This window comes from Mirounga angustirostris, unplaced genomic scaffold, assembly GCF_029215605.1.
Source record: "Mirounga angustirostris isolate CCGP_5_RB_7025 unplaced genomic scaffold, mMirAng1.0.hap1 SCAF_15, whole genome shotgun sequence".
In the NCBI taxonomy this organism is placed as follows: domain Eukaryota; kingdom Metazoa; phylum Chordata; class Mammalia; order Carnivora; family Phocidae; genus Mirounga; species Mirounga angustirostris.
This window is the reverse complement of record NW_026991723.1, coordinates 91,612,715-91,626,041: the sequence shown is the minus strand read 5'-3', so window position 1 is coordinate 91,626,041 and position 13,327 is coordinate 91,612,715. Positions and strand designations below refer to the sequence as shown.

Genomic DNA, 13,327 nt, shown 5'->3' with positions numbered 1-13,327 from the left:
GCGGGTGGAACTCCAAATTGCTCGTGGGGGGCAGAAGCCCCGGAGAGACCCCCAGAGTTCATTGCACATCTCCGCGTCTGCACATGCAGCTTTAGCTCAGTGCTGAGCACAAACACAGAAATTAGCACCAAACATTCAGCAAACTGAAGACGACCTGCTCATCAGCACACCACGGACAGAGCGGGCAGCATCTTATATGTGTGCGTGTGTGTGTTTTCAAATCACAGAAGCACAATCTAACACTGGCAACAGGCCTCGCAGCAACCTGGGAGCGCAAAAGCATGTGGGCCCAGCGGGAAGGAAGGGGGCGAGTGTCTACCTCTCCATCCTGGGCAGAGACCCGCGTCCTGTGGAGGCAGAGACCAGGACCGAGAGAGGCGGGAGGAAGAGGCACGGCCAGGTGACCCCAGGGTCCCCTTTCAAGGAGATCTTAAAACAGATAGCACCACAAAGGAGAAGTGTAAAAGTGAGCACCAATTTTCATTTAATTATCATCTACAGAAAGTGTGGTTTCCCCGCCCTGGACACTCTCCCATCAGGCTCTGCGGGGAGAAAAATGGGGAAAGGAAGCAATTAAAATTAATTTATGCCCGCGATTTAATCTAAGTGCACGTAGGAAAGACAAAGCATCAAGTTCTTTTTTTTTTCCTCTCCATTAAAAAAAAAAAAAAAATCCAGAGCTCACCAAAAAATTATCTGAATAGGGGCCCAGGCACCCGCTGTTCAAACGGCAGCGTGCCCTCCTGCTGCCCTGGGCAGACCTCCACCTTATTGCACGTTCTTGGCCAGTGGGGAAGGGGGATGCCCCTTTCTCACCAGAACTGGACGCCCCCCCTTCCCCCACCCCCCCAGTGGGACCGACGCCGGGCTGACATGCGTGATTGAAAGTCGGGGACACTGAACATTTATGACAATACAATACAAATATTTACTTAAAACTCACAAAGACGAAAGCACCTTTAATCCATCGGAAAGGCACATGCAGAATGACATTTGGCCCATGAATGGATCGTGTAGTTGAAAACAGAGGCTCTGGCTGGGTGGGGATGACCTTTACGAGGCTTGCCTCTGAACATTTTTTGAAGGTCAGGGGAAATACACATCTTCAAGTTGAATTAAAAAAAAAAGTGATCTCCAAATACTGCAGCCCCGCGCCCGGGCCCAGCGGCCTCTCCATGCAGGCGTCAGATCGGCCGGCTCGGTGGCAAGAAGTGTGACCCGGTCCTGGTCCCTGCGGCGTGCGGTGGGGACGGAACGGGGCTGACAAAGCGGTGGGGCCCGGTGGCTGGGGGCCGTCTAGGTCATGTGATTCGGCTCCGGGGTGGGGGACTCGGCTCTTTCCCTTTGCTCTCTGTGGGTTTGGGGTCTGGCTCGGTGCGGAGCCGGGCGCAGACGAGGTCGGGGGAGGGACGAGGGGCCTTCACTGTCCAGGACGCCCGCAAACGGCGCGCTGAGGTCACGAGGTTGCTCTTGGGGGCCGGGCTCGCGGCTCCTAGCCCAGGAAGCAAGCCGGCCCCACTTCAAATCCAAATTTCTGTGACGCTTCACCGAAATCATTGAACATGATGTCCACAATGGGTACTTGCTCTACCTTGGGTGTGTCGATCTCCAGGACGGTCTTCTGGTACCCTTTCCTCATCTGGGAAGCAGAAGAGAGGCACGTGTCAGTAAGAGGGGGCGGGGGAGGCACCTGGCGGGGCTGAGCCGCCCCCGCCCCACCCGCCCCGCTCCCGGCTCCCGCGCGCGCCCAGACCAGCTGCGGAGAGAAAGTGGGTTTGCGCCGTCTCTCAGGGCAGGTGGAGGGAGGGACACGTGCCAGACCAGGGAAGGCAGCGCCTCCCACCTCACGACCTCCCACTTAACCCTCGCCCCAGTCCCGGAAGCACGCGCTCCCCTGCCAGCTGGGACACCCCAAGGCAGCCGCATCAGGACCAGCCACAGAAAACGCAGCTCCGCCGGAGTATACCCGGATACCAGCTCCTTGTTCAAAATGAAGAATTCTCAGACAGTGAGGGCTGATGGCCGGTCCTGCCCTTGGCAATCACACCCAGAAGTAAGAGGACTCCACACCCACAAGTGTGAGAAGAGGAGGGAACCTGACCCACTCCCTGGTCTAGAGGAGTACTGGGTAAACTGAGGCACAGAGGGCCAGGGATGGCACAGGGAGGGAGCACTGCGCTGCGGTGAGTCCCTTGCTCGGTCTGTTTAACCTCCACGAGCATCTCGTGTCACCCTCCACTCAGCCCCGGGTCAGGATGCAAGCCCCACCTTACTAAGGAGAAGGGTGAACCCCAGGAAGGTGCCAGAACTTTCCCAGGAGAGGTGTCTTCACTCCCCTGCCTGGCCACACGTCAGAGCACAGGGAGGGGAGGTGCAGGGTCGCCCCGGTCACTCAGCTCTGAGCACACAGGACGCTCCCACCTGAGGCTAAACGGGCCTGTCCTCCCATCTACATCCCCCGAGGCGAGGGTCCCCAGTGGGGGCGTCTGCCCCACAGACCCTCACAGACACACCCCGTCGCCGTCCAGGACGAGCGGCTATCTCTCCTTCCCACCCAGAGCAGAGCCACACTCTCAGTGGGGTCTGGCCCCGGGGAGGGTCTCCCGGCACCATCCACGTCCTGAAGGAGGAACGCAGAGCCTCTGGAGGCCTTATTCCCTCCTGTGGAACGGGGGTCAGGGCGGCCGGCCCCGTGGATGGCACGCGGGAAGCCACGGGAAGTGGAGCAGCCACAAAGTGGCTTCCACTCCACGGGTGGAGGTGTGCACGAGGGCCCCGGCTTCTGGCCTGCCCCCATCACTCTTCGGGGAGGCCACCGGCCGGGCAGCCCTGCGGAGGGGCCCGTGGGGCAGGAACTGAACAGACCCCGCAGCCCCAGGCCAGCGGCCCTCCCCGGAGAGCAGCCCCGTGGCCACACAGCACCGTGCTAGCCACCGAATGCCTGCGTCCCCCCACAGTCTAGGTGTTGACGTCCCATCTACAATGTGAGGGTGTCTGGAGGCAGGGCCTTTGGGAGGTGACTAGGTCATGACGGTGGTGCTCTGACAAGAAGTGACCAGAAAGCTAGCCGCTCTCTCCACCGCAGGAGGCCGCAGCGGGAATGCGACTGTCTGCGGCCCCGAAGCAGGCTGTCCCGTCCCCTGGGCCCGCCCGCGCCAGCACCCGACCTCGGCTTCCAGCCTCCAGAGCCGTGAGAAGCCCATGGCTGCCGTGGCCCAGCCACCAGTCTGGGGTGTTTTGTTACACAGCCCGAGCTGACCGAGACGCTCTGGGCCCGAGCCACCGGCTGAGCCACTCCCAGGTTTCCGACCCTCAGGAACTGAGTCTGACCCCTCCTGACGTGGGCGCCGTCCTGAAGGACTGCTCGGGGACGACCAGGACCTCGAGGCCACGGATGCTGGCGCTTTCTAACCACGTGGCCTGGGCCCGGCCTGGCGCAGCACATACGGGATGGCTCATGCCTCCTCCAGCCACGCCAGCCCCCAACGCCGCCCGCCTAAGCTCTGCCTCTGCCCCTGTCCTCACCGTCGGACACCGCACAGTAGGGATCAGGTGGGACGGCTGGCCCGGCCTTCCCGGCCGCTAGAAGGCGGGGCTGCTGTGGGACCCATGGACCTCGGCTGCGGGCGGCCTGCGCCTTCCCAGCGGCGAGCCGGCCAGCAGGGCAGCGCCCCACCGGCTCTTCCTCCCGCAGGAGGGTGGGCCAACCGGCCTTTGCGGGGCTGGCATCCGCCTCCCCTCCCCACGCAAGGGACGGCGGCGTTTGCTGAGCTGACAGGGTGTTTCTCCTGGATTTACGGGGCCCATGGCTGCACCTATCAGAGCTCTTAGAGAGGGTGTGTTTAAGCAGGCCGCACGCTCACCTGCCGCTCTGTACCCCGTTATTCCGGAGGCGTAAATAACCATTACGGGCTGGAAACGGCCCCCGAGGGTGCACAGAGCTGCACGGACAACCAGATTTATGTGGCACAGCTCCTTGGGCCTCTCGCCAGGTGATGTGTCTGTGTGCAGGGCCGTGCCCGCTCAGGGGCCCCTCACTCAGGCCACACAGCCCAGAACGTCTGAGGGAACCCCGGTTCTTTGGCCCTCGCTACACGACTCCAGCCAGCCTCCCGCGCCCGAGGGCCGAGGCGGGCCTCTCTACCACCAGCGCGCGTCTGGAGGCAGGGGCCCCTCCACAGTTACTGGGGGGGGGGGGGGGCTGCGATTTTTCAAATTGGGCTGAACTTTTTGGGGGCATGGGGTTCGCCGAGCACGACTCCCCAGGCGCGCCCCCATGCCCCACCTCCCTGTTCTGTGAGCCCCGCCCTCCACCCAAATTCCCGGTCCAGCCCGCACAGCAGGCTTTCTGCTCGGAGACCTTTGCTCTCCTCCTTTTCAGGGGTCGGCTCTTTTCTCTCCAGAAGCAAAACCGCCTGAGGAGGAAACGGCCATCTTCCCGGCCCAGCGTCCAGTCTTCCTGTCCCGAGAGCTTGGGTCTCGCCACGGCCTCCAGAGACACGCAGAGGACCGTGGCAGAGTCCAGACTTGACCACCGAGGGGCCAGGGCACTGTCTCCTCCCCGGCAGCACTCTCTCAGGAGTGAAGGTGTGAAGGTGCACGGAAGCCGGCATGCTCCAAGCCCAACTCAAGGGCTTATCCCCGGGGTCCTGCCTCTGCCATAGGAGACTCCTCCTGTCTCCACCTTCACGGCCTTAGCCTCGTGCGCCCCTGTTGTCAGAAACAGTCCCAGGAACGGAGGATTCTTCTGGGGCTTCCGGCGGGCTGAACACAGTCCCAAGCTTTGGAGGCGAGATGAGACGTGCTTCTGGGACAGCCCGATGGAGCAGGAGCCCCACTTGTAGGAGGCAGAGACGCAGGGATAATTCTCCCTGCTGCCTCATGACCTTCTCAAGGAGCTCGGGGTGCACGTCAGGAGCGCAAGCAGATGCCGGTGGCAATCCCTTCCCAGGGGGTTGGACTCCTCTGCTTTACTCAGGGATGAGTCTTGCACATCCCAGTCGGACCGTAGGACTGACCCACACAAATCCCAGGGTGCATGGAAGCAGGGAAGGGGGGCAGGGCACTCCAGGGAAGCCTGCCCGCTGGGTGCCCTCGCCCATAATCCCCAAGGTGGCCCCGGGGTGAGGAACAGGAACGGAGCTCCCCAGGGCTGGAGGGTGCTGCCCAGTCCAAGGGCACCAGCCAGGGTGGGAGGCAAGCGGTGAGCCTGGGTCCTGCTCTCAGCGGCTACCAGGCGGCTCTGCGCGCTCACTTTCCCGCAGGACCCAGATGCCCCGCAGGGCCTTCCGCTCGGGCCTGGCCTGGACGGCACCGGACCGCCACAGCAGACATTAGGGAAAACGGTCACATCCCATGCACGCTGTGACGGGCCGGGGAGGACGCACTAACCCAGGGGCAGGAGCCCAGGGGGTGCAGCTCAGTGCTCGGGCACGCCTCTCCCTGGCCTCAGACGCACTGTGACCAGCTGACAGATGCCCTGACTGCTCTGTTCAGAAGGTGGGGTGGGGGACAAAGGGGAGGGCCGCTGGGCCAACGAGAAGAACTCTCAGATGCTTTGCCCACCTGGAAATCTGCGGGAAGGACCCTGTCTGGAGCTGGTGCTAAGAGGGTCCAGAAGAGCTTCTGGGCCACACGGTGAGAGCACAGCCCCTTCTAGAAAGGGGTATCGTGTGCTGGCCCAGAGGGAGGCCCTTCGAGGGGCCGGCCCTGGACATAGAGCAGGGCTGGAGCCCACGCTAGCCCTGTCCCCGGGGGGGCTGGCCCGGGCACCTCGGGCAGGGCCTCTGAATTCAGAACAGGTGGCCCGATGTTGAGACGGGACAGAAGGACTCGCAGAGACGATGCTTCTTGGCAACCCCACCTCCAGCCTCTCAAAGGCCACACGAGGGACGTGCCTGAGGATTTCAACAGGACCGGACCCCCGGGACATGGCTACAGAGACACCAGGACGCAGCTCAGACCTGCCCGGGTTGACGGCAGCCCCTGGAGGTACGGTCCCGAGGAGCTGGCCCTCGGTGGGGACCCTGGCCTCACTCTGGGAGGCCAGAGGTGGGGGCGCAGAGGAGGGCAAGCATCCCGGGGCCCGGGGCCCGGAGAGCGAACGCAACTCCAGCCCTGACAGGCCGTGTGGGCTGAGCAAGCCTCCTGTCAGGCCTGCGGAGCAGCTCGGCCCTTCCTGGCAGGCGGACGGGGCCCGGGCACGACCTAGCGTGGCTGGGCGACCTCGGGGGCTGATGCGGGCCCTGGACCCGCAGAGCACCGCCCAGCACAACCTGTGTCCTGGCCACTCCTGGGGAGGCGCTGCCTGAGGAGAGCTGCTGATTCCAGGCCGGACTGACATGGGCTTCGGGTCACAGCCGGCCAGGGCCGCAGAGCCGGCTCCCCAGCCTTTCCTGCCAGGGGTGCGCTCTCCCGGGTCCCGCGCCCCGCCCCGCGTAGCTCCATGGGACACTCACAGCGCAGCCGTCCACCAGGGCGCGGATGTAGGGGCTATTGTCATAGGACATCTCCTCGTCGTTAGAGCCCAGGAAGCGCATGGCCTTGTCGTAGCCGCCCGTGGCTGCGTCCTGCCAGGCCACCGACTGGTAGCAGTTGTAGGTGATGTTCTGGTGGGCGGAGGCACTCAGCAGCCGCAGGAAGGTCATCTGGACCACGCCCACGGGGTTGCCCTCGGCGTCCACGTAGGAGAGCTAGGGGGACAGGAGGGGCTGCTCAGCAGTGAGGGGACAGGGCCCCCCTCGCGGCCCAGCCTCCACAAGCTTCGTCCACGTGCTGTCTCCTCCAGAGCGTGAGCCGTGCCGAGGGCACTGCCCTGGGCATGTGCCGCACAACCAGGCCCCCAAGGCCAGAACACGACACACTGGCTCTCTTGGGGGCTCCCTGGAACAGAGGGACATGCACCTCATTTCTTTCAGAGACCTACACAACGCTCCTGTCCCTCCTGGCCTGGCTGGTGCCTCCTCCTCCAGGGCTCAGGTCACGGGCCGCCTCCTCAGGGAAGCCTGCCCGGGTGAGGTGCCCTTCCCCACCTTAGCCTGGCTCACTGTCTATTTTCCCTCCTGGGCTGTAAGGCCCTCCACACCAGCTCTGGAGCCCTGTGTCACAGGCTCCCGGTGCCTGGGCTGCAGCCCTCCCTGGACTATGAGCACCCTGAGGGCGGACACGTGGCCTCGAGCTCCCATCACTGTGCCCGGAGGCCGGCCAAAGGAAGGCACTCGTGGGATTACGGTAATAGATGAAAACCATTCGCTGGGCACCCGTGATGTCCTAGGCCCTGGCCAGGGAGCCGTGAGAACTGCAGATAGAGAGGGCAGGGGGCCCGGGGCTGACTCGGGCCGGCCTGGAGTGATGCACGGGGTGCTAGGTCCTACGGAAGCAATAGGGGCCTGAGCCATCGGGCCGCGAGCCGGAGGGCCGGGGCGGCCGGGTGCCTTCCTGCAGGCAGAGGGGAGCCACAGAATGGCACTCAGGAAAGGCCGTGCCTGCCTTTTTAGGGCACAGAACCCAGGGGGAAGCAGAGCAGGCCTTCCTGGCCTGGGGACGGGGACTCAGCAATGGCCCACGCCGAGAGGGGGCAGCCGGGGGCGCTCTGGGGACGTGACCCTCCCTGGAAAGACCCACCCTCTGACAGCAAGCCCAGAGCAGGGCATCACTGATGACGTGCCCCTTCTCAAGAGCCTTCGCCGGCGTCACCGGCTCCCCCCAGTTATGGGCTACAGAGCTCGACAGGGTGCGGGATGGGCGCGGGACGGGCGTGGGGCGGGCCTCAGTTTCTGCGTCCTTGCAGACGCCAGCCTTCTGAACAGCCCGACACGGCCAGGGACGTGGGTGCCTCCCGCCCCAGACGAGGCTCGGCCCCCTCCCCAGCCGCAGCGCCTGCAGGCCCTCTCCGCGGGAGGTGGAGGGTGCCCGGGAGGTCCCGGGCGTCAGCAGAGGGCAGTCCCTCCCTGCATGGCTGCGGCCACACCACTGCTGTCCCAGGCCCTGGCCCGACGCCCCACGACAGCCACACAACAGGACACACGAGGGCGAATCGAGGCCCATGCTGCCCGCTCACTCACATACGCGTATACAGAACCAGAGGGCGCGGGGGCGGGGGCCCGGCCAGAGACCCTGCCCCTCCCCGCCTGGGCCGGGGGGCACCAGGCTGCCGGCCAGCACCGGCTTTGCACGCAGCGACCGCACACGTCTCGGCCGGACCCTGAGGAGGACAACTGAATACCAACCGGCAATCCGGGCCATCAGGTGCTCCTTCTGGGAGGAAGCTCGACTGACTGGAGGTAGCATGCATGCGTGGGGACAGGCCAGCGAGCAGCGCGGGACACAGAAGGACCTGAAGCCCCCAGGGCTGAGCCGCGGGCCCCGGGTGGGAGTCCCGGGCCCCCGCCGTGAGCCCCTGCCCTCCCAGGGGGAAAGAGGCTCTGCACGATCATCCTATGGGCTACGGCCAGAGCAGCCCGGTCCGGAGAAGGAGGCTATTTCTTCAGGAAGGGACCTGCATCTGTGTCCTGTCCACTAGGACAGTCCCAGAGAGCTGGCAATACGGCAGCGGGAAAACCCAAAGGAAAAGCTGGTTTCCGCTGGGGCCGTCCCTTTGCCTCTAAGCTCCGTCTAAAGTCTGAAACGGGACAGAGGTGGGAGGCGGGCTCCCCGGATCGGTGGCGGAAAGTGGGTGTTGTGAGTGAGGTGCTGGGGTGCGGGGCCACAAGGGGCACCCGGCTGCCCCGTCCGGGTCCCGGGCTCGCCTGACCCGCCCTCACTGGGCCCGCCCGCGCTGAGGGGGCGTCCGAGGCAGGTCCTTCTGTGTGTAGCTGCTCTTTTGGAGGCAAGCACAACAGGGGCGGAGGGAGGAGGAAGAGCAGGGGGAGAAGCAGGCGAGAGGCCTGCCGTCCATGCAGAGAGATGGAAGGAAGTCTCCGCAGACGGGGCAAGGCGAGCGCGGACGCGGACCTTCAGAGTGTCTGCAAAGAGCCCGAGTGGCTTGGAATCAAGGACACGGAGCGCGTGCGGTGTTGTTAGCCATGAAGTGCCTCGAGGTAGAAGAGCGAGGGGCCTTGAGAGGTGGGACAGGGCAAAGGCCGGCTGGAAGCCACCGCTCTGGGAGTCCTTGGGGGACATGGCCTCTGTGTCCCCCCAGGAGGCCACGGTGCCCGCAGTGATGGCACATGGCCTGCGGGAGGCCACGGAGCTTCCACGGCATGGCTTCTGGGTGACAAAGGACCGCCCCCCCCGGGGCGTGTAGCAGGGGAATGACCAGATCTGAGGACGTGAAGGCAAGGAGCACAGTCAGGTGCCTGCAACGCGTCCGCATCCTGGACCCTTGGCCTTTCACCTGCTAGGAAGAGGGCACAGGGCTCCACGTGCTGTTCCAGGGAAGCGCCCGGACCAAACCCCTGGGACGGTCAGGGCAACATGCCCGAGCGTACAGGCCAGCCGCGGGCCTGGTATGAAGGAGTCCGCACGGCTCCATCTCTGGGCCGGCGACAGAACGTCACCTTCGCTCCCTTCAAGGGATGCAAGTGTCTTTCCAATTCTGGGACGGATTACTGAGACCAGCTCCCTGGGAGTTACAGTGGGGACTAACCGAGTCATGTGGGCGCACGGAGCAACCCACGGCCGGGTGGGCAATCAGGGACGGCCCCCTCACCGGGCAGCCGCAGGGGAATGACCTCAGTGGCCCGTGTCCTGGGAAGAACTCGTGGTTTAGTGGTCCAGGACCCGCCTCACCCAACCCGCCCACGAGGACTGAGCAAGATAAAACCCTCCAGCTCCTGGTGTCTGCTTCCAACTCCTGGTGGCACCCAGCTGTGGCTCTGGGCACCCCGAGCACCCAGCTCCCGACCTAGACGGGACTGGAAAACCATCCCCGGGCTCCCGTCCCCCTGCTCCCAGGCCGAATGAACTCTCGTCGTGGGTGGTGGGCGAGGGCGCCGATGCGGAGTCTGGCTGTCATGTGCCGTGGAGCAGCTCGGCCGAAGGGGCGAGAGCAGGTGCGCACACGGCGGCCACGAGTGCCATGCAGAGCCGCGAGCCAGGCCGTGCGGCAAGCGGGCAGCGCCCCGGCGGCCACTTACCAGGGACCCTCGCTTGTACTGACTATACCAGGTAGAAGGTTGCTCTTTGGGCCAGCGGGCCATTTTACTCTGCAAGATACGAAACGGGCGCGTTTGAAGGACAACCACGGAGAAGCCAGAGGCCGCCTTACCAGTTTACCACGCTTGAATTCACTGAACCAGGAACCCGGGTTTTCTTTGGGCCAAGAAGTGATCCTGGCCTAAACATCGAGCGGGGAGGTGGGAGGGAGAGAAACAGAGAAGGACAGGGTTACTTCTCCCACCACCACGAGGAGCACTCGCCCACCTGCAGACATGCCTTCTCCCGCCCGTGCCTCGCCCCCCATGGCCGGGGGGTTCCCGTGGAGTCGGGGTGCTCGCCCTGGGGCAGACTGCACTGAGGACAGGGAGAGGGGGGGCCTGCCGTGCATGTATGCACACCCAGCCTCTCGTGCAGGGCCAGGGCTTCCGAACTGCTGAGCGGTGGACGCCTGCCTGGCACCAAAGGCACTCAGGACAGTAAGAGCCAGCATGGACCCGGACAGGCCAAGGGAAGGACACACAGCCTCCCTCTCATCTACTCTCATTTGATGCGTGTGTCCTGCGTGGCTCTGTGTGGTGGGCAAGGCCTCCCTGAAGACACAGCGTGAAGCTGACCATCGTCATCGGGAGGGACGGCATCTGCCCCCCACCCATGGGAGGGGAGGGCTCCCACTTGGGGGTCTGCTCTGCACGGGGCCCAGGAGCAATTCCCAAGGACAGGCCTAGCACCGAGCAGGCTCAGGAACGCTGTGGGGAGTGAATGCGTGACCCCTCCTCTAAGAGGAGGGCCTGCTGCGGGCTCCAGAGGCAGAAACGGGGAGCCACTCGCTGCAGAGCCGGGGAGCACAAGGGACGGGCCCACAGGCCTCTGCTCTGCCTGGACCTAGTCGTGCACAGCGGGGAAGCAGGACTCTGACTCCCTGTTCTGTCCCCCTGGGCTCCCCTCTGAGCTGGTCGCATGCAGGGGAGGGAAAAGGGCCTGTGGGAGGAAGAGGGGCCCATCCGCTCTCTCGTGTGGGCTTCCAGACCCGCCCATGTCAGCGCTCAGACAACATGCGCACGGCCTCCGCTGGGACCAGGGCCACAGGTGCAGGCGACCGGTGGAGGGTCCCTACTCTCACGGGGCTGAGCCCGAGGAAGAACACGGAGCAGTGGGGGTCACTCAGCCCCCCAGCCTGCTGTCCGCCCAGCTACACCACCAGCTCGGGCTCCTGGGGTGCCCACTAGTTCTCCAGCAGCAAGGCCACGTGTTGGGGACAGACAGCCACAAAAAAGATGAGAAACAGTGATTTTTCCACCTGAACTTCCTCCTGGGGCTCTGCCAAACGGGAGAGTCCCGAGGCTTGTATTTTCTTTTTGAACATCAGGCTGTTTGTTGCGGGCATACAGGTTACCGAGGATTTCAAATTTCAGGTTGGGGAGCGTGTATATAAAACAGGGGTCCCCAAATCGTGCCTGTCATGGTGGAGCCCCTGCCCCCGTGGCCGGGCCTTCTGTCCAGGGGTGCTGGAGCTCCCCACAGTGACAGTGAGATGTAGGGGTGAGGGGATGGCGCCCCTGCAGACCACAGGCCTCCCAGCTCCTCCCGCACCAGGCCACAACCTGCCTGGACAGCCGGCCGCCTGGGGGGCGTTGTGGCGGTCTGAGCAGGCCCCATGCAGACGGCGCTGCGTCGCGGTCATCTTGCAGTTAGACCTTGTCCACCTCACCTGTCCTGCACCCAAGGGGAAAGCAGCCCACGTCCCCACGCACACACACGCCGGCCGCACGCCTGTGTCCCCATGCACATTCACTCCCAACTGCACACACACAAAGACCCCCCACGGAGGGGACTGTTATTCGATGTGCTCGCAACTCTCTGTGCATCAGAACCTCGCTGACCAAGATTCCATCTGGAACAGACTTCAGACACACGCGCTGCCCTCGGGAGAGACAGGAGCGGGTGCCCAGATGTCCGCCAACACCGAGAACCGAGGCAAACGCCAGCCTCTCAAAGATGCATCTGGGGGGCTGTGGACTTGGCCCAAAGGCCACCCTATGGGTTTCAGGTTGGTCTGAGGGCAGACTTGTGGGGTCATTTCAGGAAGGAGCTGAGCACCCAGCGGTTGAAATCCCCATGTGGGGCTGGCCGTCCCCTCACCTGCCACAGCACCAGGCTGTGCCCACCCCGTCCCGCGGCTCAGGTCTACTTCTGGGGGAGAAACCTCGGCTTTGAAACCGTTCCCGCCGTGACGGGAAGGCAGTCGGGGAGGCAGGCACTCACCCCCTCGGACTTCTTGTCGGGGAAGACGCACGTCGCCCCTCCGGCTGTGAAGTTGCAGTAAACTTTGAAGGAATCTCTGGAGCACCCCTGGTTAGGATCCACCCAGTATTCACCTGGACGGCGACAGGGAGAGGATTCGTGAGCGGCTCCCTGCATGGTTCCAGAAGCAGCTGCAACCTGTCAGCGCAGCTGACGAGGGGCCGGCTGCCTTGAAGGGGAGCCTTCTCTTGCCCCCCTTCCCTGGCCTCCCGAGACTTGGTTCCGTCCTGCGAGCCTCCGTCGGCTTCCGGGCGAGATGCCCGGGCAGCGCGTAGCACAGACAGGGACACGGACGCTGTGTCTTTCCCGCCGCGCAGGCTGCCCCGCACCCACCCGCCATGGGCCCCGCGGGCCCCTACCGTCCGGGAAGTCGGGGTGGCAGAGCTGCAGGTCCTTGCACGTGCGGGCGGGGTTCTGCTGCGTGCCCAGGGGCCGCTTCATCTGCTCTATCTCCAGCTTCAGGGAGTTGAGCGAGCCGAAGATCTCCTCCATGCCGTCCGCGTAGTCCACGTAGTTCTCACCGGCCGCGTCATCCAGCAGCTGGCTGGCGTCGATGTTCCGCCGGGTCCTGGACGCCTGGATTGGCAGGGGCTGGATGACCTCGCCAGGGGGACCCTGCGTGTGGACAGGACTGGGTGGGTCCCAGTGGGAGCGGCACCAGGGCAGCCGGGGCCCCGTGATCTGGCTGCAGACGCCCATCTCCTCGGCCTGCTTTTCCTCCCTCTTTCCTGCTCCCGAGCGCCGCACGCCCAACCCCACTGCCGGGCCTCGCCTGCACGCGCACCTCCCTCCTCCGGACCGCGGCCTGGGGTTCGAGCCTCAGCTGGGCTCAAAGCAACCGGCTCTCCCCGGCCTCTGCAGCCCAGCCTGGGGCCACACACAGTGGAGCCACGCGAATGCCTGCAGGTGTGGGAGCCCCAGCCGAGGA

General features: G+C 64.5%; 1 protein-coding gene across 2 annotated transcripts in view; it reads right to left on the bottom strand.

The window, feature by feature from the left end:
* Positions 1-939: 939 nt before the first annotated feature.
* COL5A1 (collagen type V alpha 1 chain) overlaps positions 940-13,327 on the bottom strand; it is a 149,734-nt gene continuing 137,346 nt past the window's right edge. Inside the window, exons 62-66 of one of the 2 annotated variants that reach the window (XM_045883480.3) lie at positions 12,759-13,014; positions 12,361-12,473; positions 10,208-10,276; positions 6,459-6,692; positions 940-1,639 (exon numbers count right to left, since the gene is read on the bottom strand). In XM_045883480.3, coding sequence (XP_045739436.1) covers positions 1,493-1,639; positions 6,459-6,692; positions 10,208-10,276; positions 12,361-12,473; positions 12,759-13,014 — 819 coding nt within the window. In that variant the 3' untranslated portion in view covers positions 940-1,492. Of the gene's footprint in view, positions 1,640-6,458; positions 6,693-10,076; positions 10,146-10,207; positions 10,277-12,360; positions 12,474-12,758; positions 13,015-13,327 lie in introns of both variants that reach the window. The other variant, XM_045883481.3, reaches the window with a different exon arrangement.